Source organism: Formica exsecta, unplaced genomic scaffold (assembly GCF_003651465.1).
Source record: "Formica exsecta isolate Colony F162 unplaced genomic scaffold, ASM365146v1 scaffold337, whole genome shotgun sequence".
Classification (NCBI taxonomy): domain Eukaryota; kingdom Metazoa; phylum Arthropoda; class Insecta; order Hymenoptera; family Formicidae; genus Formica; species Formica exsecta.
The window spans coordinates 341,697-367,518 of NW_021850624.1; the positions used below are offsets into that span (position 1 = coordinate 341,697).

Below are 25,822 nucleotides of genomic sequence, written 5' to 3' on the forward strand. Positions count from 1 at the left end.
CCGGTCGAGTCTCCTCGAGCTTCTGCACTCGCACAAAAGTCCTCGCGAGCTGGATGGCAGAGGGTGGTGGGTGCTCGGACTGCTTCCCGAAGCTACCTGCCGAATAGAGCACGAGGGTGAAAAATTTGCATGAAATATGATCAGCATGTGTGGCACATATCTATGACGTACACCTTCCGCGTCGCGTAAAACATTTTGACGACGGCCCCATGGCTCTTTTCACGCCCTCGCCGTTTTATTCGCATCGAATGATGCGTTTCCTCCTTTTTTCCTCGCGTCCTTTCCTTAGCTGCTATCCTTCAAAGGATAGAAGAACATGAATGTATCGCCAAAGATATGAGGCAAAAACCCCCATCTCTGGAAATCGATATAAATTATATTACTAATAGTATTTATTAAGAATATTTCTATTTTTTATTGTTATTTATAATAATCTTTAACAAATTATGCGCTCGTAAGTTTGTAGTTTGATACATGGAATTAAAGGGAAACTGGCAACCATTAATTCCGATGGCAATGACAGTTAGCATATGCGTAATTTCCAGCTTGTTTTTTTATGAAAATGTGCGTTTACATTTCCGCTTTTACTTTTGTTCCCATCTGTACTTGTTCCAAGCTTCCACCGCAGGTGTCGTCGTTTCGACGCACCCCATAACGCTTGAGATATAACCAGGACTCGTTTTACCTTGTCGTTAGATGCTAACGGCGTAACGTCCTATCTCGTTAGCTAAATTTTAGACGAGGCAGTCGGTTTGATGCGCTAGGCTATGTCGTTCTACGAGCGCTATCTTATTTACAATTAATGATAGTCAGCCAACAATGTTTTAAATGCGAGCTCTCCGCTTTCGGAAAATCCACATTACGGACTTTTTGTTTCTTATTTTACACCTTATTTCCGGTTCTATTATTGTTTAATTCGGCAGTGTTTAAATTAAAAACCTTAATACAATAACTGGTGGAAAACTTAAACTTTGCAAGGAAAAGAAAAATTTTAGAGAGTTTCCCATGAAATTGAACAAAGAGAAGATTTGAGTTTCATATTTTTTATTTGATTCTTATAATTCAATAAGTACCTTTGCTACTTGATTTTGTTAAGAGAGAAAAAAACAAAGAAATAAAAAATATGTATTCTAATTTTTAAATATTTTAAATATTTTTGTGATTGAGATATTTTTATTGATTTATGCATCTTTCGAAATATATATTTTTTCATATATCTATTAAATATCTGCAGTGTTAAGACATATTCCTTATAGACACGTCTTATTACAATATGTTTTACACTGTATGGTACGAGCAACTATTTATCCTAAAAATTTATTTTAACATTCAAACTACCGAGAACCCTCGGACTTCATCGTTATTATTTATACAACAGCCCACGCTCACGATTATAATACTTGACATCGTTATTAAACCGAGGTTGTGCCGGTGCGCTTTTCGCCATATTCCCACCGAGCTGCGAAGAATACTTTGTCAGGGTTAATGGGCGCGCATTCTCTCGCAAATATCAACATTAAGATTCAAATGAGCGAATAATCAAGCAGATCCCGCAGGACCCGTTTCTGCGCTTAAACAGGCATAGGCGAAGCGAAGCACGCGAGGGCTTCGACGAATCGTCTCCCTGTATCTACCTATCTACCGCACCTGCCATAGGTATACCTTCATTACGTGCAATACGATGCATACCAGACTCGCTATACCTGCCATAAGATGCTTGTTGTACGTACGAGAACATTGCTCCCTCATTTCGCTTTTCGTGAGGCACCGTTGAGAAAGTTTGCACGAACATGTCGGAAATTTCACTTGCGTTAGTTAATCAACCCGCTATCATTTCTTATTAGAGTTACGTCAATTCAATTATACCAAACTCGTGATCCTTAAGGGAAATGAATTTAAATTTCTCTAATAAATTTTGGCTAAAAATATCTTTAATATAAATGACAGTTTTAAATAAATAAAAATTATATATATATCTTGAAACTAGAAAGTCCCATTTTAAAATAAATGGAATAAATGGCGTGTAATCGAGTGTGTATGATATTAATCTTTTCAGTTTTAAGATACAGATATATCTCATGCGTTACAACGCTTGCTTTAGGAAAGTTTATCACACGAAACTAATATTGTGTATAAAGTGCTCGTAAAAGATAGCGTTCTTTTAAATGATAATTATAAGACTATGTCATCGCGTTAAGTTTTGTTAGAAAATAGATGTAACTGTAAATTAGTAAGAATATCTAGTGTCTCTGTAATATATCATGTTTTAATTTTTTGACATTTATATACTCTTGTAGGAAAAAAATCTTTGTTTATATTTTGATCCGTATCGTTTAAGAATTGTCAAAAATCTTTGCATCTCTATCATCGTAATCATTTATAATTATGAGTTTGCCGAGTTTCACACTGCACAACAACGAGTTTCTGCACTGACTAGCTCATAAATAGCCAACTTCCGTGGCACTCTAGAGCCATATAGCTACTCGCAAGCTCCTCTTACCGCCTTTCCTATGTGCAAAATGATATTATTACAGCCGACGCTACTTTTCGAGATAACCGCAGCTTTCCATCGTTCTAACATAGTTTTCTCCAAAGTATTATGATTACGCTTGTGACCGAAACTACCGTACGAAGTAATTCCATACCATAGAATATAGGATCGCATGTTGCTCCCGTTTGCACATTGAAGAGCGATACTTTATCAGCATATTATTATAAGCGCATATTTAGATTCACAGTATGATATATTTGGCGTGGCAGTAATGCTCCGAGATTGAATAGTTATCGAATAGTTACAGATTTATAGATACTGTGCATCGTAGATTTTGCGATGCGCCACAGATAATTTCGTGCCGCTATTTCGTTCGCAAATCTTGTTCAAGATTCACTGCCGCGCGATTCCCGCAAGCCCCATTTATCTTCTAGCACGTGTTATGTGCGATATTGTTCGCAATCTAATATTTGTTGGGGAAATCGATCTTTTTCTGAAATATCTTATCTGAAACGAATAAGCGAAATATATTTAAAGGAAAGATTTGTTAATCAACCATAGATCGATTTAAATAACACATAGCATGAGGTTTGATTTGAAAAAGGATATATTTTAAAAGAAATAAATATATTTTGAATGATTTTCTTTCATATAATATTTTTTGATTATGACTTAATATGCCTGAAATGTATTAAAATACATTTTTTGAAACTACGTGAGACTATTTCTGCGTAACGAAACATGGAAAAGATAAACACGTCCCGCTCTTAATTTTTCTCAGTTACATTTATACGCCAACGACATCTCCGCTAATGTCAATTTTTCTAATGGACGGAAGCGGATGGCCGATGCAATTCCGTTTAACTGGCGCTATTATTTCCGTGACCGGAATGTACCATCGTCGCTCGATTGTCAAAATATCAACTACGAGATCAGAGATGTGTTCTCTGCAATGATCCAATATTTATTCGAAAATCGTTCGCGACTCATCACATCGATATGACAATGTTACCCTCGGTCCATACGTACGATCGGTGTGTCAATTCAGCACGTGGGATACATTCGCCGATTCATTCGCGGTCGCTTGCGAGAAAAGCCGGCGATACCACGTTTTACGTTTCAATCACTCCGATAATAGCCAACCGTGTAGCGGTGGTGCGGGCCGCGGTTTCGACGTGTCCCGAAGTCACTTCGTCTCGTCGATAAACAGCAACCACCGACGGCGACCGCAACGTATCCGTTCAACGGTTCCTCGCCTCTTCGCTTCGTATATATATATATATGTATGCGTTGATACCACGCTAGAAGTTGTGTAGACCGTTACCAACCTCGACTTCGTCTCGCGTTGCATTGCCACTCGCTCTTACCTAAGTGCCGTGATTACGCCCGTGACCGGAATCGAGACTGGGCCGACTGCATTGCATCGTATTGCCCAAGTACGGAGTTGGAGCTGCTTCAGCGGAATTTCAAACAGTAGCAGATCTCTTTTGCGGTGTATGTCTGTTTATCGAGGAAGCAGTTGCCATTAGAATCGAAACTATAGGCAGAGAAAATAAACAGCAACCACCGACGGCGACCGCAACGTATCCGTTCAACGGTTCCTCGCCTCTTCGCTTCGTATATATATATATATATGTATGCGTTGATACCACGCTAGAAGTTGTGTAGACCGTTACCAACCTCGACTTCGTCTCGCGTTGCATTGCCACTCGCTCTTACCTAAGTGCCGTGATTACGCCCGTGACCGGAATCGAGACTGGGCCGACTGCATTGCATCGTATTGCCCAAGTACGGAGTTGGAGCTGCTTCAGCGGAATTTCAAACAGTAGCAGATCTCTTTTGCGGTGTATGTCTGTTTATCGAGGAAGCAGTTGCCATTAGAATCGAAACTATAGGCAGAGAAAACTATCGTGGGTATCTTGGCGCGTGAGATAAAAATCTTTTGCCCGAAGCGTTAGAATTCTCAAACGCTGACGTTTTTAATGTCTAAATATTGCACCGTGAATAAATAAAATATATATAATAATATATATATAATTAAATTAATATAAATTAATACACTATTAAATTAATTAATAATAGAACTTACTATATTGTTTAATAAATAGTCTTAAAGGAAAAATGATATATAACGATCTAATAAATATTGTTAATAATTTTTAAATACAATAAATAATAATTTTTATTTAATTACATATACGTATGTAACTAAACAAAATTGCAAATATTAATAGACCAATCTGGCAGTAATTGCAGCAGCTGTTATACTCGTTGGAATTCTCATAATAATAATGCTCAATCCTGTCTCGTACGACGAATAGATTGTATAATATATAAAGGAGCTTATCAGAATTGGATTAATATTAATACGTATGAAAGAGAATAATTATATATATCATATATAGATTAATTTATTAAATTAGCATTAAAAGCTGGATAATACTGTATATTAATATATATATATATATACTTTATGTAATTATTTCGGTTATTGTATTGAGAGAACGTACATGCATATTCATTATCCATAACTCTGAGAATGATGTAACGATGTACGCGCGCAGAGCTTTGTAGTTCAATTTAGTAGTAATCTTATTCACATATTCCATGTCCTCGGGCGATCCAAGGGAACCCCGGAAGCAGATAGATGAGCAAATTAACACATCCATGAAATTGCAAAATGTACAATTGTATTCGACGCGATATAACTTATTAATACAGATCTCCACAGTACATATATTATTCGCGATACAAAGCTTTCCCAAAAATTCAATTTTTTTTCTCGAAACAATTCTCTTCTTTATATTTATTTCTGAGAGAACGTGAATTCTCAATCGTCCCGCGTTCCTTATCAACGTAAGTAAATTTGTTGCGAATTTCCGGATATCATTTGCCTAGCATCTCGAGCGAATATCACGTTTCTCACGCCGAACATTATTACCGGAAAACAAATCGCACGGCGTTTTAACGTCGCCGATGCTGTTAGCTTCCGAATCGACCGTGTTCGTAAATCAATTCGCCCTAATAAGAGTCGCGCACGAGGGGGGGGGGAGGGGAAGGGAGAGAGGATCCGATTAAAGTCTATCATATCCCGGCGGAGGAGGCGATTACTGTCGCTGCGCAAGAACGAAGGTCTACGAAGGTGCATTCCGTGCAACAGCCGGCGGCCCGTTACGATGATCCCGTGCTTCGGGGCGTTCCGGCAGGAGTCTTCACGTAGTCGGCTGCGAAGATGACCAGATTACAGGTTTCTCAGTGCAGGAAGTCATGAGATGCTTAATTGCGTTTGTCACGACCCTACATGGCGGCGTATCTATCTCGGTCCGATGTGTTCGGCTCTCCTTTTTCTTCTCCCCCTTCTTCTCTCTCTCTCTCTCTTTTTCTCTCGGATCGTGCCGAAGCAATACAATGCCAGGATAAATTAACCGGTAGGCGGTACGGCCGACGCGACTGACTGAGAGCGGCTATAAACCGATCTTGTAAGGAGAGCTTGCCCCAGGTGGCCAGTTAACCGCTTAACCTTAAAAAAAGAATATATATATATAGCCCTGTTCTCTCGGGCCCTTCGCCACCCCTGCTCGTCTGCTGGACCCACCACTTCTCTCAAGGTTTTCTCTTCATCTGATGCGCGTGAACGGGCCATCCTCTCGGACACGCTCGTTCGCTCACAAGTCAGCGAATCTTCGATACGCACGTCGCGCTATTTATCCTGGACTATATGCGCAAACTATACGACGGATTTATTATGATTTACATAACGGACGAAGGAGATCGATTGCTTAATCTTTCGCCTCCCGATCGAGGAGGCTGCGTCATCCCGGAAGAGACGGAGTCGAGAGATTCTCGTCGGTTCAGACTCTAACCGATGGAAATCGTTGCGTACCAAGATGCGCGCGCGTATTCGCGATTGCAACATTTATTTTCAGACGAGATGCATTACCGAGATGTCGATTCCGCGGTAGATAAATGGGTGAAATTGTTTCGCGGAGCGACTGCTATTTGTATCTGTATATATGTCACCGCGCGCTCCGTCGTCTTAACTCGCGACGGAGCAGGGATGCAAGTGCAATGGGATTTCCTCGTCATTGCGCAAAATATTTGTTACGCGCGTGATTAGCGTAGGAATTTATCGAATAGTAAGGTTTTTTTTTTAATCGAAACATTGCATAAATTTTTTTGATGTTAAATATTACACACAAATTTTTAATTATCTTTAAGATATTTAAATTCTAGATTATACATAAACAAATATTATATTACTGTTAACTGACAAAATAATATTTGAATAAAATTAAATATAATAAAAAGAATGATTAAAAATAGATTTAATAGAGAGAAAGGAAAAACGAGAAAGTAAAGATAATGCAATGACATCGGATCATGATATAGTCTTTAGATAACCGTAATAAAGAGATAGCGCGCGATATAATATGTATTATGCTTTTATATCATATAAGAGGCAACAATCCGTAGTAAAGTCGTCGTATCAGAGAAGATTACATAGACTACCGCGAGAGGTTCGCGGATAAGGGATGCGTTTAAAATGCATCCCCGGACGTTTGGGGATTTCTTTGGTTATTCCGCTTCTCGTCGTCCGTTCAAGGGGAAAAAGTCAACATCGCTCCGGTAAACAGGGAGCAACGTAAATTCTCAGCCTTGTCTCTAGGTATTATTCAGGCTTAGTGGATGCTACAGCCACGACCGTGGAGGAAGCTCAGTCTGCGAGCTCAAACAAACGGTTCTAATCCGTTTAACATAAATACCACGTGGTTTAATTAAATCGCGTACCGCAAGCTAATCGTCCCGGCGTTGTCTACAGATACACGGCTTTTTCTTCCTTAGACATCGAGATTACCGCACGATGGATCGATATTTCTTCATAATGCGATGCTTCTTAATTCGGAGAATCTTGTAAAAGTACCGCATTGATTCAATCTTGTTGTAAGCGTACAGTTAAGCTTATATAATATTCTCGCAGATTCATTTATTATTCTTTTATTATTCACGATACTTTAACCGCGGCTCCATTAACTATTTTCGATAAAATTGATTTTATCAAATTTTGATAAAAATCGTTAAGAACTTATTAATTTATGTCATTTTATACGCATTTGCCTACATTTATTTATTAGCACATTAATATTTCTTGCAGGATTTATTTCTTTTGTCAAGTTGATGAATTTTATGGAAACAGCTTTATACATATTTTTTAAAAGATATAAAAAATTTAAAAACGTAATATAAAATAAGCAAAAGAATTTGATATCCCTATTAGAAAATAATTTTAATTATATATAATTCAAAGACATGAAAGGAAATAAAAAATTCTTTAAAAAAAATTACAAAATTAAAATTTCATTTAATTAACGCGTAATTTCTGTTAACACTCGAACTCGTTATTGTTTAACATTCCTTACAATGGCATTTTGTGTGGCGATATTTTGTAATCTCAGTGCTTGGAACATATTAACTTATCGGAATGTATATATCGACATTTTCACCGATAAACTCGATGTTACAAGCAAACCTTTTCGGTTATCTCTAGAGCACTTTAGTAACAATGCCTTGAAGACAATGTGAAATAATCTCTATAGGCCGCATTCACAGAGTGTCAACGCAATAATTTTCATCCTGAACCATTTCTCGAGCTCGTTGTACGACGACAACGACGACGACGACGGCAACGCGCTTAAAATAGTAAGGAAAGGGAGATGAATTTCCTTACTCAGGCTAATCTCGTAGAAGAGACGGTCCTTTGTAAATACTTCGGAGGCTTTGTCTGAAGTTACCGCGGCAACGAAACTCTCGGGCTTCTATCTTAATCATTCGACTAACGCAGTGCTCGCAATGCAGCCCGTCTTACCCGCACGATTAGAATCTCGCGCTACGTTTTTCCGAAATACACGAGGGGGACGTATAGTGTATTCCCCACTTTCTCCTTCTCTCCCCGGTAGGACCCGAAGAACGAGAAATTGACGATCTCTATGGCGACTCTTTCCGCGTCCTGAATATCTTATGCACGAGCCCATTAGCGGCAGAAACGTCGCGAGAATAAATGGCAGCCGCTTTTAAGGAGCTCGACATTCTATAGAATAGGAAACGCTCTATGAAAGGGAACACACCTTCATGCAAAAATGTGTTCTTACGAAAGCGGATTTGTACGATGATCGTAATAAATTATTGCGTCGTTTGTAATCGATGTCCCGACTATCGCTACCGTGGATCTCATTATTTTATATTCGCTTAAATTGAATTCTCTCAAAGTAATTCGCGTAATATTACATTGTAAAGGAAGCTACAAAATATAAAATGAGATAAAAATTTCAGAGAAAAAGATCGAGATACTGACAAAGGCGACTTTATCTTTTTTTCATAAAAATAAAAACATAAAATTTTTCTCTGATGTTTAATGTTTTATATTAAAATGTTTTTATTTATACCACTAGTTTTTATATATTTTGTTTGTTTTTAGATCTGTTAAAATCAAATATATAACGAGTATTGCACTCTTACTCCTATCTTTTATCCTTTATATGGTAGATGATGGGACAAGTTTAACACAGCTAATGGAATATGTGCTCTTTGATATAGCTAATGGAATGTGTGCTCTTCGGCAATATGTGTAGATTCAATTCATTTCTAATAAATTGCCATAGTAATTACATATATGCTCTATTTTGTTTTCACAGGTAGATACACCTGACAGTGTTCTTCAAAGCGGTTTGGGTCTCGGATCCGACATGGGACACACGATTCTTCGTTCGATGGTGGATCCTAGAGATTACGATCGACTGAGATATCTACAGATGAATGGCGGACAACCAAATAGTTTCGAAGAAACTATACATAGGGTAAATTTCATTTTATATTCATATTTTATAAAATAATGTTTAGAATCACTTATATGTGTCTGAAAATAATTTTGTTTCTAGTTTTAATCATATATATATTATTTGTGTTATTTTTATAAATATTGGATAGATTTTAAAATAATTATATAACGAAGACAGATAAAACGAATAGATAATAATTCGTGTTAGTAACAGAAATCTTGCGAGTGAAAGACGCTTGCTCTTACACAATGCATCATGATCTTTGAACTTAGTCGGAATGTTCGAAGTCACTCGCGAGAAAGTCGTCGATAAAACCTTTTTAAACGAAACTTAAGAACGCTTCCATTCCCTTGCATTTTTCAGCTGAAAGTTCAAGAGGCGCTACGAAAGAAAGAGCGATTCCACAAAGAGCACGAGGAGGTGAGTGCACCTTAAATCCACATCTATCTTTCGATTCTATAACGAGATTTTCGGGAAAACTCAGAGTCTTTACTAACGAACTTACTTGTAAAGAACCTTGCGGGAAAAGGTTGATGCCGAGGATCGCCGATGGCTTGCCGCCATCGCATGCGTCCGCGATTAAATTCGCTCGATCCCCTCCCGCAAATGGATGAAGTAGATTTATCCTTTCTTCCCCGCGCGTTTCCTTTAAATTGTATAATGCTCCTTTCGTGAGGATATATCTCTCCGCGTCTCTGTCTTTCTTGTACAAGAGTTCACGTCTCGCGTTTCGCGCGCGCGCGCGCAACATCGTGCACGAGCATGAGCGAGCGACAATTTTCGTTATCGTGCGTGCCGATCGTGATAAGACTGGCGCGCGCCGTATCGCGATTAAACCACCCCGCGGCTCGTTTATTTTCTTCCTGCGATTCCCTCGTGCATTGCCCGGATCATCGGCAACCCTCTTCTCGTCGTTCGACTGATATTGGCCCTGGGAGCCGGTAGCCTTATCCGATACAATCCTGCCTCCCGCATCGGAATTCTCGCAGAAATTTGCATATATGCGCTATCACCAAGGCCACCCCTCCTCCTCCACCGATTTCCCTCTACATATGTATGTGTGTTCATATCGCTGTCCCCCTCCGTTTTACGTACGCGCGCGAGAGCTCGTTCTCAGCTGGTCTTTTTGCCCTGTCTCTTTCCCCCCCTCCCTCTCTCTTCTTCCTCGGACTGTCTTTCGCCAACTCGATACCTCTTATTATGCAAAACAGCCAGATCAGCGTGATATCATCATAATCGTCAATGCATACCGCGACGTTGCACCGTGAATTTCTTATGCACGATCTCGCGATATACGCATTAGAGTTTTTCGTGTTTTTCTTATTTTCCGCTGTGGTTTCGCATCGTGTATGCCTGTTTTTCGTTATCCCGGTTTTCCGTCTCGTTTCTTCCTGTCTCGTGTTCGTGATCGCGAACTATAACATAAGGACATCGCGTAGATATATTTAACCGTTTATCGCTGGGTAATATTTGATTATTTAATTAAAATGAAAATGATGAGATCGTGTAATCGAGAAGGATACTTAATTAAAACATTGCACACTGAACGATAAAATCTGATGGATACTTGACTTGAGTTTTAATAAGAAAACGAGGGGAAATACAAAAATTGCAAGAATTATCAGAACAGAATAATTTTGTGATAAAATCAGTTAATTTGTTGCTGAGGATTCTATAGAAATATTAATAAACAACTTTTCTAATTATATTTTAATCCACAGTTTGATCTGAAATTCTTCAATATACTTTATTAAACAATACCTCGTTTTTGTCGATTTTTGATGGTAATTTACGATAAAAAGTTTATATCGTCATTAATTTATCTGGTATAAAAAAAAGGAATATATACGTGAAAAAGATCGCGATATACTAAATCAACTACTTGAAAGGAGTACACTCGGGATAATGTCGCGCGCGCGACTTTATTAAAAAATTAACTCCGTTAAAAAGTTAGCCGAACGTGTCGTATAAAAGTTATCTTTCCTTCTCTCTCGATTGTTCTCATCTCCGAGATGCTATTATTTGTTGACAAAGTTTCGCCATCGTAATTTCGCAATTTTCTGATAAAGGAATCAAATATTTCGAGGATTATGCAAACATAAAAGATTTTTGATTACGGTTACTGCATAATGCAAATGCAAAAATATACCGTTGTTAGATATTTAAAATTTTTGCAAAATTAAGTTTTACGAATTAAAAATAAATATTGAATTTTCACACTTGCACTTTAAGCCAACTTTAATGGCATTTCTAATTTTGTATATTAAAACATTTTATATCGTAAATCAAAAAGTTGCCGAAAGAGATTATCGTTTAATCAAATTTTCTCAAATGTAAAATAAACCTGTAAAATTAAGCCGAAAATTGTTACGTAGAATATAACACGGCAGATACGGCCGAAAATTCTACAGATATACGGTAATGAGGTAAAAGTGGCCGTTAAGACGTAAGACGGAACCGTTTCGATGCAATCAAGTACACCGTGCCGTTCATGCATAAGCGAACACCTATGTAACGCGCTGCTTCACGTGCGCTGTATTACACACGCTTCGCACGTAACAACATCGAGATTTAAGCCACGGTTGCAGCTTAGCTCGTTGCATATGTCGCGTATCCTCAAGAATTTCTCTCTCCCCTTCTATTCGAGCTCGTTCGCCGTTTGCCAAAAACTGCCCATTAGGGAAGGAGCGCGCGCGTAAAAGCGAAGTAATGGGTGGCGGGACGAACTCCAGTTAGGTTGAGAGCAACCGAGCACGAGTCGAGAGTTTTAATTACGCGGACGTAAGCTCCGCGAAATTTCGCGGAGTTTTAAAGGGGTAGAGAATGGGCCGTTGAAATATTCGAAAACTGGCGGCATTACGGGCCGCGAATTTGCACGTAGTGGCACGGTTCTTGGGGGGGGGGGGGGGGTCGAGAATGAGAAAAGGACGGCGGAGGCACCGAAGAAAGACATAGGAAGAAATAAAGCGGCCATGTTCCTTTGAGGCTACGAGGCAATATGGAAATAAGGGTCGGTATCCGTGTAAAAGTTTTAGTGTCACCTTCGCCTGCGCGGGTTTATTGCTCCCAAGAGAGAAGCTTCTCTTCTGTCTTTTTCTTCCCGGTTTTCTGCTGCCTCCTCTTCCTATTCTCCTCTCTTTTCCTCTCTCTCTCTTCTCCCTCGCTTTAGCTTTTATTTCGATTTGGTAGGGACCTACACAGCCGTAGGCGACCACCTCGACAACCTCCTTTTCCTCTTCCTCTTCTTCTTCCGTCCCAACTGCTGTTTCAATCTTTTTTCTCGCTCAGGAAACAACCTTTGACCGGGCTATCCCTCATCAGGACGTTATTTTTGCAACGTCCTGACCGATAATCGTTTTTCGTTTTGTTTCAACCGATTATCGGAACTTGCGGTCTTCCACGGCAGAAAAACCGCGTATATATGTACACAGTTTTTCTTTCCTTATTCTTCCTTTCATCTCTTCTTTGTTTTATCGTACGGTTGCGAGATCTCAAAAACATCGATGGTGGTCCAGTGGCCGGATAACGGCGATTATCCACCGTAAAAGAACCCGCGCATGTAAGTTCCCGGTAATACCATTTAAATTACACGCGATTACGCTACCGGTGGCGAGGCATCTCTTCTCGGCATGAAATTTAGTCCTTAGGCGCGCAATTACTTCAATTAACTACTTATGTAGAAACGCAATTTGCGTAGAAATGATAGGCAAACGTGTAAAATTTATAACGAAAGTCTAGCATATTTAAATAATACGTTTGAATTAAATAGTATAAATTTAAATAATAAAAAATTAAACAATATATATAAATTTAATAGTTATATGCACAATGTGAAGCTTTAAGCGAAGGAGAGAGGAACTTTAAAAGCTTAATCATTGCACTTAAAGTTCATAAGACTTAATTAACAAGAAGACATATAAAAGTTAATCCATAAGTATTTGCATGAGAACGATGCACAGATAACAAGTTTTCCTTATATGCAGTGATTATATTAGATATTATCTTTGTATATTTTTATTTAATATAATGTTTCACAATATTCCAAGAAATTATTCGAATCATATTTTCCAACTCAAAAACGTACTTTCTTTTAGTTTCCCTTTTTTTATTAGATAAAATATTAAATGAACGGGATGATACTTTTCTTTATTTATTCTTTATTTTTTTTATTAGATAAAGAATCAAATTAACAAAAAGTTTGCGTGATATTAAATTAGTTTGCATAATTTTTGAATCGGTAATTTAACAATATGATAACAAATAAAATGTTTTAAAATCTTGCGTTATCTCAATTCTTGAAACGTTTATCTTCGATAATCAGGAGAGAATTGCGCTGAAATCGATGAAAGCAATTCTGCGGCATGCAAACATCAGAGCGAATGCGGCTAATAGCAGGTTTTAATCACAATGCCGGATAAACATTTACCCACGACATCATCATTGTTGCTGTTTCAGATACTAAGGGATATCCGGCAGGGTTTAATGCAGCTAGGACGAGACGGACGGGGTCAGCTCCCTGGGGGTAAGTACATCAAGGACTAACCTCCAGCTAGTTGTCGCCTTGTCTCTCCACGACCTATAACCCGCCCTCTCGCAACCCGTCTACGTACGTGTGGGTGCGCATACATGTTCAGTGTAGAACAGAGACGTGCTGGTATGCGTGCACGTTGAACAAAACGCGCACGTGCCAACCGGTATGAGAATCGACTCCCAAATGCCTGACACCTCGTATGTAGTCGTTCACTCTCGCGAGACTCATTTTGAGCATTCGTTTCCTGATGGCTCCTCTTCTAGTCTTTTTCAGGAAATCTCGCTCCCCGTAGCCTCAGCAGCTTTTCACGATAAAGTGGAAGCGCACCGGAATGACACCAAAAAGGCAACAGAAAAGAGAAAAAAAAACTTTCGCTATAAAGCTTATCCAATTAACGTCAAAGTTGTAAAAAAAAAAAAAAAAAAACTAAAACAAAAATATTTCAGGAAAAAATATACATGTTTTTAAAATTAATAATATACTTCTAAAATATTAATCAGTCAAAAAAAGATACTTAGAAAATTGCTTGGAAAATTATATAAATTTATGAGAATAATTAAAATTTAAAATTAAAGTGTTGTAATAATCATAGTGAACGATTAATGTTATTTTACACATTCCAGCATGAGTGGAACATGCTCTATGCTTTATTGTCGATTTATCACCATTGCGCTGGTTTTATTTCCTATTCACAAAGGCTGCTACGGCACGGCTGCGTCGTGAAGCCCCTCGTATACGCAAACTAATCTTGTTATTGTTAGCGCCCGCCATCTTCAATTCCCAAACCCTCTCTTTCCTCGCACAATCGTATTCACGCTTGTAATTCCCAGATTTCTATACCAAAAATGAATCTAAATTCTCTTAACTTCGTCATTATTAAATATAATTTAATGCATTATTTTCATGATAATCGATTTTGATATTCGATTGTACAATAGTACATTTTCATAAATTTCAGTACATGTTTATAATGTAAAATATCGTTTATTTGTTATAGATTTAAAAAATTTTTAATTAAACGAATATAGAAAAAACAATTATTTATTTAAAATTATCAATTTCCATATTTAAATTTACATATCTAAAAAGACGGAACGAAACGCGTTGATTCGCAGATGATACGTATATGTACGATGAAGACGCGCGATGCGGAGGTGCGGGCGTTTTAGGACCAGGTGGTCAACATTGGTACGACGAACCACCTTACGAATCCGATCCCGAAGACTTTCTTATGGGAGCTAGCGGTGGTCCGGTACCTACCGCGACTATCCAAAATGGAAGGTAACGTTTCCATTTGATTTAAAGCACTTTAAATAAACGTAAATAAATTTTCTCGATTTTATCAACAAATACTTGATAACGTATCAGATCCAAACATAGCTGTAAATTAAGAATCATTATTTTCTCGCATTATAATTAAATGGTACGATCGAACGTCAGGGTATGCTTTACACTGAACTTGAGGCCGGAGAATCGAGGGGAGGGCGTGATCTCTCTTCGAACAGCTGGCGATATCAGTTTGCCGCGCGATCGTTCGAGAAAAGGTGCGACGTCGACGATGCGAGGTCTCATCGTTCCTCAGGGTCACAATAATCCGCCGACGATTATACCCTTAACCCATTCAAGGGCTTCGCGTGAGAGCGGAGATTACGCGAGTAGCGACGTGCAGGTAAGTCCACCGTCGTCGTACGATGATCCGGGCAACCACCATGTGTGCCACAGTCTGTAAACTTTGCGCCGTAAACATTATATCGTCGTCTCTTTGTCGCTATAGTCAAATTACATCGTCTTGTGTGCACTTCGATATTATAATAAACGGCGGAACATATCTGGCGAATAATCAGCCTGTTGTAAATACAAATATTAAAAAAATGATCTATTGTAATTCACAATTTTTCTGTTATGTAATTTCTCTTATTTAATTAAGAGAGTAGCGTGGCTAATCAAATTTGGCAAATTGAAAAAGTAGCACACGCTACCTCGCTCCATGTGATTCCGCCGCTCGAGATGACTAAATTATCGTACTCTAAGTCACGAATCTCGTTATAAGTCGCGGGTAATTGTTATTGCGCCGAGGCGTAATATCGAAGGACCAATTACCAGTCTAGATAAATCTTGTTAGATCGTAGCTCCACATAGCGGAATTACATTAGTCACTGCGTTCCGATAAGTCCCACGTAGAAAGGCCGTTGTTGCTTGGTTCCCGTCCAAGTACCAATCTCCCTCGCGAAAAGCGCAAATTTCTTGTCCCATGGGTGTTTATTTAGGGAAAAGGAGGGAGGGGTGGTCGCTTACGTTCTCTCGCGGGCGTGTGTCACGGCGTGATTTATTTAATTATGGGGCTGCAGAGTGTGAGCTCGAGACTGTCGACTGTGTCGGTGGACACGAGTAGGAGCGACCAGCCTCCGGTGGGCGGTTGCCATCCCGATCGGCCGGAGCATCACCATGAGCACCATCACAACCATCGTCATCATCACGACCATCACCACTCGGTCTCACCCCGATCCAATCAGCGTCACCCCGTCGCTACTAGCACGACCGTAACCAACACCGTCGACGCAACGTCACCGCAAAGCAACGCGCAACGTCGCCCGATCCCCAGATATGTTCGTATCTGCCGAACTCGTATACTTGGATAACGTATGGATCCCGTTTCCTCTACCCTGCACAAACACACCGCCAGTTTCCATACTACTAACCCACCTGTGCACTTTTCCACGCACATGACGTACGTGTTCGGTCCGTTGCACCACCGTACAGACATCGGGCGTCTTTAAACCAGGAAGCGGGAGATACGGGGGGAAAACCGCGATACAGTGATCGCCGTACGCGAATGATTCGACAGCCGCATCTGCTATGTTTTAGAGAGAAAGAGAGGTAGTCGGTCTCCGGTATGTTGGCGCTCAATCGAGGCACCGAGAGCCATTCGATCCATTTGTCAGACCGACAATTAGATCCGTGATTTACGGATTGTTTGCGTGGAATCAATGGCCGTGCGACGACCGATGCGGCGGTTACGCTGAAATTAATGTCGAATTTTCGTTGGTCGGTCTCTCTTTCATCTGCCGAGTAAACGTTATTCTTTGTAGACTTCGCAAACTTGATAACGAGCACTATTTTTGCGATAGAACGTCGCGTCGTTTGCCAACGTGTTCTGTTTAAATTATCGAGAAATCGTATGCTTCCCATAATTTTTTTCCATTCTTTTTCTTCCATTAATATATTTGAGATATCAATAAAGATGAAATATCGCATTTCTTTTATTAAAAAATATAAGAAATTTAAAGTAAAATTTAAATAGATCAATTATCAAGAAAATTGATAATTATTGAAAATTTTAAATAAAAGTATTTAATTTTTCTAAATGCGTAATAAAAAAAATATAGTTATGGAATTTCTAGCAAACTTTTCATAATTTTCTAATAATATTTTAAATAGAAAATATTAGAGAATTCAAAGTTTATCACATTTTTGAGATGGAAAAGATTAATATTTAAAAAATCGGTGAAATATCTCGTTCGCGCACGTATGTCTATATAGATTTATATATTTACTGTAGTTTAATCACACACGCGTACGTGATAGTCGAACGTGTAACATTATGATAATCGTGCTTGACGTTCAAGCAAAAACTGGAAAACCTCATAATCTGATCAGAGCACCCTAGAATGAGGTGTCTCATTTCCTGCTCTGACGCCTACACAGCACTGACAGCCTCTATGTGTATAAATAATACTCACACACTGACACGCCAATATTAAGTATATCACTAACCCATCTAGACCGGCGTAGCCTGCATACGTTATTTACTTCTTCTTATGTATAACACGCAACTCCCCTCTATTAATATATCGAATGTAACATGGTTAACATGGTGTGCAACATTTTATATACTTAATCCCCAAGACTCATACATATTTGCTGCTATTATTTAGTTTGCTACGTGACAGTTACCTCGAAAGAAATATATTTAAAAACGGTTGACGGATTTATATGCAATTTTTAAATATTTTAAAAATAATTTTATATTAATAAATAAACGGAAAAAAGTTTTAATCGTAATTTTATAAATTCTTTTACTAATTAAAGTTATGAATTATTTTTTATTCATGAATTATGATACGTATACGTTTTGAAATAATTAATATCGCTGAGTAAAACTTTTGGAATCAAATAAAAAATGTTGTATATTTTAGATTAATGGTATATATAATGTGTAGTGAGATCCAGTTTTATATACTTAATATGTTTTAAAAATACTTTTGAGGTGGCCATCGTGTTTGCACGTACATTATATAATGATTTTTGACATTGGGTTCATATCTCTATGTCTCCCACACACCTGCTCTACCACGCTGGTGACAGTCTCGTATTCGATATCACCTAGCGATGCTCGTAATCGTCGCCCCCTATCTAACAGCATCCGCGCGCTATTAGATCCATCATAGTGTCCGCTTTTCCCTCTCATGCGCTGTTAGAACTGTTTCCCGCGAGTCTCAACGTTTTAGAGCCGGAGTAGCGGCGAGGAGGGACTATCGCCCAGCCAGAGCAGCGACTATGAAGATCAAGAGGAACTCGAGAGTCAACACTCGGCCGCTGTACACACAGTATGTAACATATGAGGATATTCCTTTGAGAAAACCAGTAGATTCTATCTCACCGTCCGCACTATTTCCCTCTTCATTATTTCTGCGCGTATGCTCCAACGCATGACATCGTTAATCATTATTACACGAACAGCCGACGTTCAAACAGTACGATAACTAAGAAAAATATACTTGTGCACGACTATCATTTAGGCGATTAGTAGAATCGTGAAATTATTGCTTGTCCTCTGTTTTGTGTTTCTATGTCGTGTAAAGGTGAGTATATTTCCGAATAAAAAATATGCACTAAATATTTGATGCATGCGTGCATTTCGAAAAGAAATAATTGTGATTAAAAATTATATTGTAAAAATATTTTAATTTATAATTTTCTGCCATTATTAAGTTAGGCGAAATTGTTGCCATGTGAAAGCTACAAGAGATTAGAGGGAAAAAATAATATGAAAAATCGATCATGTATGAAAATATTTGTGTTGTACTGATATTTATCCAAAATTTCGCTTTAAATCCTGCCACAATGCTCAGTTGAACCGCGAATACTCATAGTGCTTAATAATACATGAATTCACATATACTGATCTCATTCGGAAACTAATCCGCGTTTGCATTAAACCTGCAGTTATGTCGTTAATTGTCTGTCACACAAGTACAGGCTTTGGTCATACGCCTTAATGAGTATGCCTATCATGAATAAACACACTGTGACAACGACGTGTAATATGCAATCTCCCATTGAAATGCATAACGTCGATATAACGTTGTTTCATTACCATTATATAAACAGGTGAGAAATATGAATGTTATTAGAGGATCAATCTAATAGACCGAATTGCATGACAACTCACGAAAACGAAATTATCCAAGTCCGTTCTCATTCTTATTTCGAGTACACATTAATTTCCTTTGAAAATTTAACGCCCGCACTATTTACCTCTCTTTTTTCGTTGATGCAGCATGCTTTTTAAATAGCATCTCAACACCATAAAATACACGCAAGCACAGCACCTTTAAACCTGCTCATAAATTATACAATCACAAGATGTTGATCTATTCCACCGACAAGTCGACGGTAGCGTATAAATTCGGAGACGAAAATAATTTGCTACTGTCAAAGTCTTTCACGATCGTTTGCAATCGATGCATGCGTTGAATCTAACAAAAAATGAGACCACTCGAGTATAGAATAATTCTGTATAATTCCGTGTCACAAGTTTTTGTTCTTATTTCTCGAGGAGTTACGTGAAAGAATACGTTTTTTTTTTTTCTTTTTTAAGAAGAGTGCGAGAGATTCAAATTAATGATTAATAATTATATTTTTTTAGTTTGATATGAAATATAATAATTTACTGTTATTTATAAAATATTAGTATAATTCAATTCTTTAAGTTACTGATCGAAAAATAGAATTCGCGCTTTTCGACGGACAACACTTTTCACATGAAGCGATCGGCTTGCGCGATTCTTCATCGTGCCACATTCCAGGGCGTCATAAATGCATTATTGAAAATGGCTCGGCCAATGGAGATCCTTATTTCACATAGCTCCTCGATTTAATTAACGCGCCTCGAGAGCGCATTCGTCGTTCTTTTCTCATTCGTCGGTGCATTCGACGGAGAGCACTGTATTCCGGGCACGGTGCAGTATTCCGGACACCTCGATGTTCTCGAAAACTCAATTAAAATTTCCAGTCGGAGGCCAGCGCTCTGCTGGAGGGCGACGCCAGGGCGGGAATCGCGGGCCGGGCGAGGAATTTGAGGCACGACGTGCAACGAAAGATCTCGAGGCTACGCCAGGATCGCGCGTCCTCGGAAGCCTTCCCGTGCAGCGCGAGCAGCGTCGAGAGCCTGCCGAGTGGAAGCGGCTCGAGCACGCAGGCACTGGTCCGAGCGGGAAGCAATCACAGCTCGATATCCTGCGAGGACAGGGACGCCGTCAGCCCGACGTCTATCGGACCTGTCCTCTGTAGAGCGAGGGCGCTCGTAGATTACACCCCCAGTCCGTACGACAAGGACGCGCTCAAGTTCAAGGTCCGTCCCCGCGATAATTGATTTATGGCCGGAATTTCACGAGAAACTCCGTGCCAAAGCGTCAATGACGTAGCGCGCGCGGATAAATTTATCGCGTGTAAATTATTCAGACGATTTGTATAATTGACAACGTTAACACTGTTCTCAATTTGATGTCTTCGTTTTTAAACGTTTTATAGATTTAAAATTTAAAGGAATTTTTTTGATATATATTCCACGTCGTTTGATTAAACGTATCGTGACGATGAAAGGGTTTCTCTTGCGAATGTTTGCGTGGCTACATTGTTTCAGAAGGGGGACATAATCGATGTGGTACAAATGAACAAGAGCGGGCTGTGGAAGGGCGTCGTGCACAACAGGATAGGCCACTTCAAGTTCATAAACGTCGAGATACTGAACGACAGGGTACCTAGGCGAGGGGAACCGGAGCGGGGCAAGTGGGGTCAGAGATATAGGCAGAAGCCGGGTTCCGTTCAAGAGCTCTTGCAGAGAATGAATCTTCAGGTAGAGAGAGAGAGAGAGAGAGAGGGAGAGAGCAATATCTCGCCGCAGCTCGAACAAACTGATTCGCATTTGCATGGCGTCGAATGCAAAGTAGAGAACCTGCTTTTATACGTTTCTTTATTCGGTGTCCCTATCGCGCTCTCTCTTCCGTTTCCCTTCATCCCTTCTCGCACCCTCCATCGCAACAGCTTTCTAGCTTATACCTTATACAACTCGCAGATTCCACAGACCATGACGAGTCCTTTTTGTTCGATTTTTCTTCTTCCTATTCGTCTCTCTTTCTCTGTCTTCCTCTTCGTTTCTCGCCGTTTGTCTCCGCCTTGCTCATTTTTATTCTCACCCGATACACGTTCTGTTCTTTCCTTTATCACTTCTTGGTCTTTCAACTTCCTTCTGACTTTCACACTCGATTTATACGAAATATTCTGAAACCTTATCTTTTCAACCGCAGATATTAAAAAAGATATTTATGGGATTAAATCCCAAGAGTGTATAAATATATAACAAAAAAATTTATTTTCTAATTAATTTTAATATATTTTGCGCTTTGTTTTTTATCTTGACAGAAACTTTATTTAAGGCTTAATTGTATCGATATTCCGTATTGCATATTTAAAAAAAAATGTTTTTTATTAGAAATTGTATATACAATCCTCAAAAAAGAAAAGTCGACTTAAAATTTATTAAAGAAATTACGGCTAGAAGCACATTCGGCAGTTGTCGGATATTACATATATAATCTCGGGATTCGACAACAAATTAGGTTTGATCCTGAATCACTGTCGAAGGTTCAAGAGGCGCGTCTCGCAGAGTCTCCCTATCGAAGGAACGGAAACGGCAGGAAGGGATAGAACGAAATGATAGGGCGAGGAATCGCTGTACCGGAAACGTCGGTTCCGATTCGGGGAGCCGTGCCACTTAATTAAGCCACTATGATCGATCGTTTAATGAGCGCCGTAGATTCATCCGTGTGCACCTTTTCAACGTCTCGGTATACACTTAATTGAAGCTCGAGTAACTCTCTGTGCGAATTATATCAGCGGACGGAGTTCCAAAGTATCCACTTCCCGGCTGACTGCCCAAGATCGTCGTTAAATTTCGTGTGACTATACGGCCCCTCTAAAATGTTCAATCATTGAATATCTTAGAAGTCGCGATACTTTAAATTCTTTGAAGCAAACGCTGTCATGATTATAATATCCTTCTGTGCTAAATCGAGCTTACTGAGATTTTCCTCGATTGGAAGCTTTTCAACGTTTGATCATATCGGTTTTATTATATCGCGACATATATTTTGCAAAAATTTTTCTAGTGCATAAATTATGAATATCAAACAAATCGAAAAAAAACACTATACATAATATAAAAAAATATTTTTAGTTGTTTTTTAAAATTATTTTTTATATCGCGTTTAATATTATACAAAATATTACAAAATATAACGCTCAATTTAACGTTTTTTGATCGAAGTATGAGAAAAATTGCCTTAAATAAAGATCCATAGAAATTTTAAAAGCCTTTTTTTACGAGTGAATTGTTCAAAGCTCTGTTACGGTGAAACTAGTATCTCAAAGATGAATGTTACGCTCGCGCAGGAACATATTCCAGTTTTTATATTGAACGGATACGAGGATCTCGAGCTCTTCAGGGAGTTGGAGGCGGCGGATCTGGACTATTTGCGTATACATCAACCCGAGGATCGTGCCAAGATACTCACAGCCGTGCAGCTTCTACACGATCTTCAGTGTGAGTATACCGAACAAACCGGCTACATATGTATTATTCACGGTTCCCTAAAGACCTTTTCATCATCGTCGCTATTCGTCTTGCTGCATATATCGTGTTACAATTAATACGACTGGTATATCTTAAAAATTTGTTACAATTTCTTAGAGAAGCAGAACGAAATTTTTTTTATATTATTTAATACAAAAAAAAATTTAATCTAAAAAGAATCTCTAATAACATTAAGTTATAACTCAATTACTTGCTCTAAAAGAGTGCTGAGAAAAGAGATATGAGAATGAGAAATTTAAAAATTTTATTTAGACATTCTGTTTCTGTTTTTCATAAAAAAATAAAGATTTTTAAAAAAGAAATAACATCCTGGACATGTGTTTATTTTATCAAAATTATTAACACATTTATTAGTAGAGTTACGAGTATAAATTGAATTAGTCGCGAAATCTCACGCACGCGTTTTTTTTTTCATCTGTTTTTACAGCGGGTAGCGAAGGTGACCTGGCTTCGAGTTCGGAGGGTGACGAGGTCAGCCGTCTGGTCTTAACCTCTGGCCAGACGTCCGGCCACTGTTCTCCCTTCAACCGACGCCAGTTCCCGCGGGATTCCGGCTGCTACGATGCGCACAAGAATACGACCAGTCGGCGGACCATCAGCCCGGAATCAACCACGACGTCGAAGCTGTCGAGAGAGAACAATTTGGATAGCGCGTCGACGGCAGCTACGAAGAACGCCAGCGGTGCGGCCGCCACGGAGGGTGGTTTGGTCGATCCGAAGGACGACTTCCATCCCAATATACCGATCTCCGGCCCGGTAGAAAGGAAAGAGAACCAATTCGAGAAATCGCCGTTGCTGCGGGGCGGCAGCGTGCGATATATCGCGAAAAGAGGTACCTTCGGCGAGACGGTGGTCATCGAGGACACTTGCGAAAGTGGCCCGAAATTGGGCGGTATGGTCAAGTACATGGTCGGCGGTGCCGGCGATCTCGGCCTCGAGAGCGCCAGCAACGTCACCGGTCTCGGTCAGCGCGGTTGTCTCAGCGAGAAATCGAGCGACTCCGGCGTCAGCTCGTCCAGCATCAGCTCGGCGCCTCCGCCTAGGGACAAGGTCCTCGCATCAGCCAGCGCCCTTTCGGACTCGCCGACCAAGACCTTTGGTAGCTTCACCAGAGCCTCGCCGACTTCCCAGGGTGGCAGCAAAACTCAGAACAACGATGGGAGCTACCAATGAGAGAAGCAGCATCGAATCGGTACGTCGATGAGTCGCGGCGCGATCTTGAGCCCGAAGGTAAGAAAAATAAAAATGGGAGAATTGCTTAATGATCTTAATGGGGAACCGATTGAGCAGCCTTAATTCAGATTCAAATGAGATTTACGTGATCGCGATCGTCTCTGGGCTACGATTCGTCCGCGAAAAAATTGAGCAATGTCGGGATCAACGAATATTACGGATATGTATTTTGTATTCGGTAAGAAAAATACAACTTCCGAATCCGATCTTAATGAGAACAAGATGTTTCTTCCACTCCGAATAACTTGCAGAGTTAAAGCAATTCTAACGAGATTGATAATAATAATAATTGACAAATGCTATATTTGCTCGTTGTAAAGTATGCGGTGCATACAAACGCATCTCGATTTAAATACGCAAAGCAATATCTTATATTTTCTGTTATTTTTATTGAAAAAATATAAATAATAAGATCTTACTTTGTTTGATAATTTTTGTCACGAACGCGCGTGATCATAAATTTTAATATCTCTTGACACCCGCTGATATTAACGTCGGGAGAATATTTTGTTATTCCGTATCTTGAATATTTGGGAATGGCGAGGGAGAGTGATGAAAAGAACTGAGGCAAAAATCACGCAAAATTCTGAAACTCAGAATTTTTAAATTTATAATAAGAGCTGCCGGAAGGATGCGCGAGCAAAGTTTCTTACGTTTGATTCGAAAGAGGTGCGTTTGATGAGAAGGGCGAGGCTGACAATGATGATGTCACTGCCAGTCATCATTCTGATCATAACACCTTGCCGATTGCTCTTGGTTTATCGAAACCAAGCCAAGTTACATCGCCTACGTAATTGTGTAATTAATAATAGTAATAATAATAAGCGAAGAATACTATGTGATACGGTAGCAATATACGATCGATTAATCGAGTAGGTAGAGAAGAAAGAAACGACGGCCAGCGACGACGTGAATCGTCGTCGCGATCCAATGCGTACAATAAATATAAATGACGAGAAAAAAATGAAGAAATAAAAAGATTGTAAATAACGAATATGCGTGTCCATTAGTTTTGATTTCGCGTTTGGTATTATCTGTCGATTTCATCTCAGCGACGACCTCGCGATCATTGCAGACACTATATAGTTTGTCCGACATATAGTCTGTCAAAAACTGCCAGCGTTATCGAGTTTTTGTCTCTCTTCAGATAGCGATCTCTTATCTCATATATTTTAACGTCTTTTATACGTTAAATCGATCTCATCGCTATATAAAAGACGTGTGTAAACCGTACGAGAAATAGTTATGAATGATCTTGAGACAATTTTCTCGCTTAAATATAATAAACTCGCGAGGATCCATCTTTCTTATCCGGTGATGTAGACGGATTATCGGATCACAGGATGCCTTACGAGCGTTTTTCACTCTTACTTATAATTAGCTTATTTACGCGACTTTAATAAAGCTTACACTCGAACGTCGACTCTCGCGAGGGAATATCTCGTTTATTTTTCACCTTTCGCATAATTTTGTACGAAATAGGCGGCGACACGAAATTTCCATGAAACGGCGCCGATTATTATGCCGCATCGCTTACTATTACGATCGACAATCCCCCATCGTCGATGCGACTCATCAGTTCTTCGACACGATGGTAATCTGTACATGTGTATATTGACCATGCCACGGGAGAGGAAAACGTTGAAAGTTACAGAGATTTTGTATGTACGTATATATACATATACATATATACATATATATGTATATATATATGCGTAGACTTAATGATGTTTTGTATTGACCTTGCCCGTTTGCCAAAATTTAAGACTAGGCTCTATACATACGCGATATACTATATA

General features: G+C 39.2%; 1 protein-coding gene across 5 annotated transcripts in view; it reads left to right on the top strand.

Annotated features, from left to right (window-relative positions):
- LOC115238434 (SAM and SH3 domain-containing protein 1-like) overlaps positions 1–25,443 on the top strand; it is a 309,609-nt gene extending 284,166 nt beyond the window's left edge. For 3 of the 5 annotated variants that reach the window (XM_029812274.1, XM_029812277.1, XM_029812278.1), the window contains 10 exons: positions 9,181–9,342; positions 9,688–9,744; positions 13,780–13,846; positions 14,971–15,136; positions 15,296–15,524; positions 18,364–18,462; positions 20,151–20,489; positions 20,781–20,993; positions 22,589–22,739; positions 23,218–25,443. In XM_029812274.1, the coding sequence (XP_029668134.1) occupies positions 9,181–9,342; positions 9,688–9,744; positions 13,780–13,846; positions 14,971–15,136; positions 15,296–15,524; positions 18,364–18,462; positions 20,151–20,489; positions 20,781–20,993; positions 22,589–22,739; positions 23,218–23,963 (2,229 nt within the window). In that variant the 3' untranslated portion in view covers positions 23,964–25,443. The remainder of the gene's footprint in view (positions 1–9,180; positions 9,343–9,687; positions 9,745–13,779; positions 13,847–14,970; positions 15,137–15,295; positions 15,525–18,363; positions 18,463–20,150; positions 20,490–20,780; positions 20,994–22,588; positions 22,740–23,217) is intronic. The other 2 variants (XM_029812276.1, XM_029812275.1) reach the window with 2 other exon arrangements.
- The last annotated feature ends 379 nt before the right edge of the window (positions 25,444–25,822 follow it).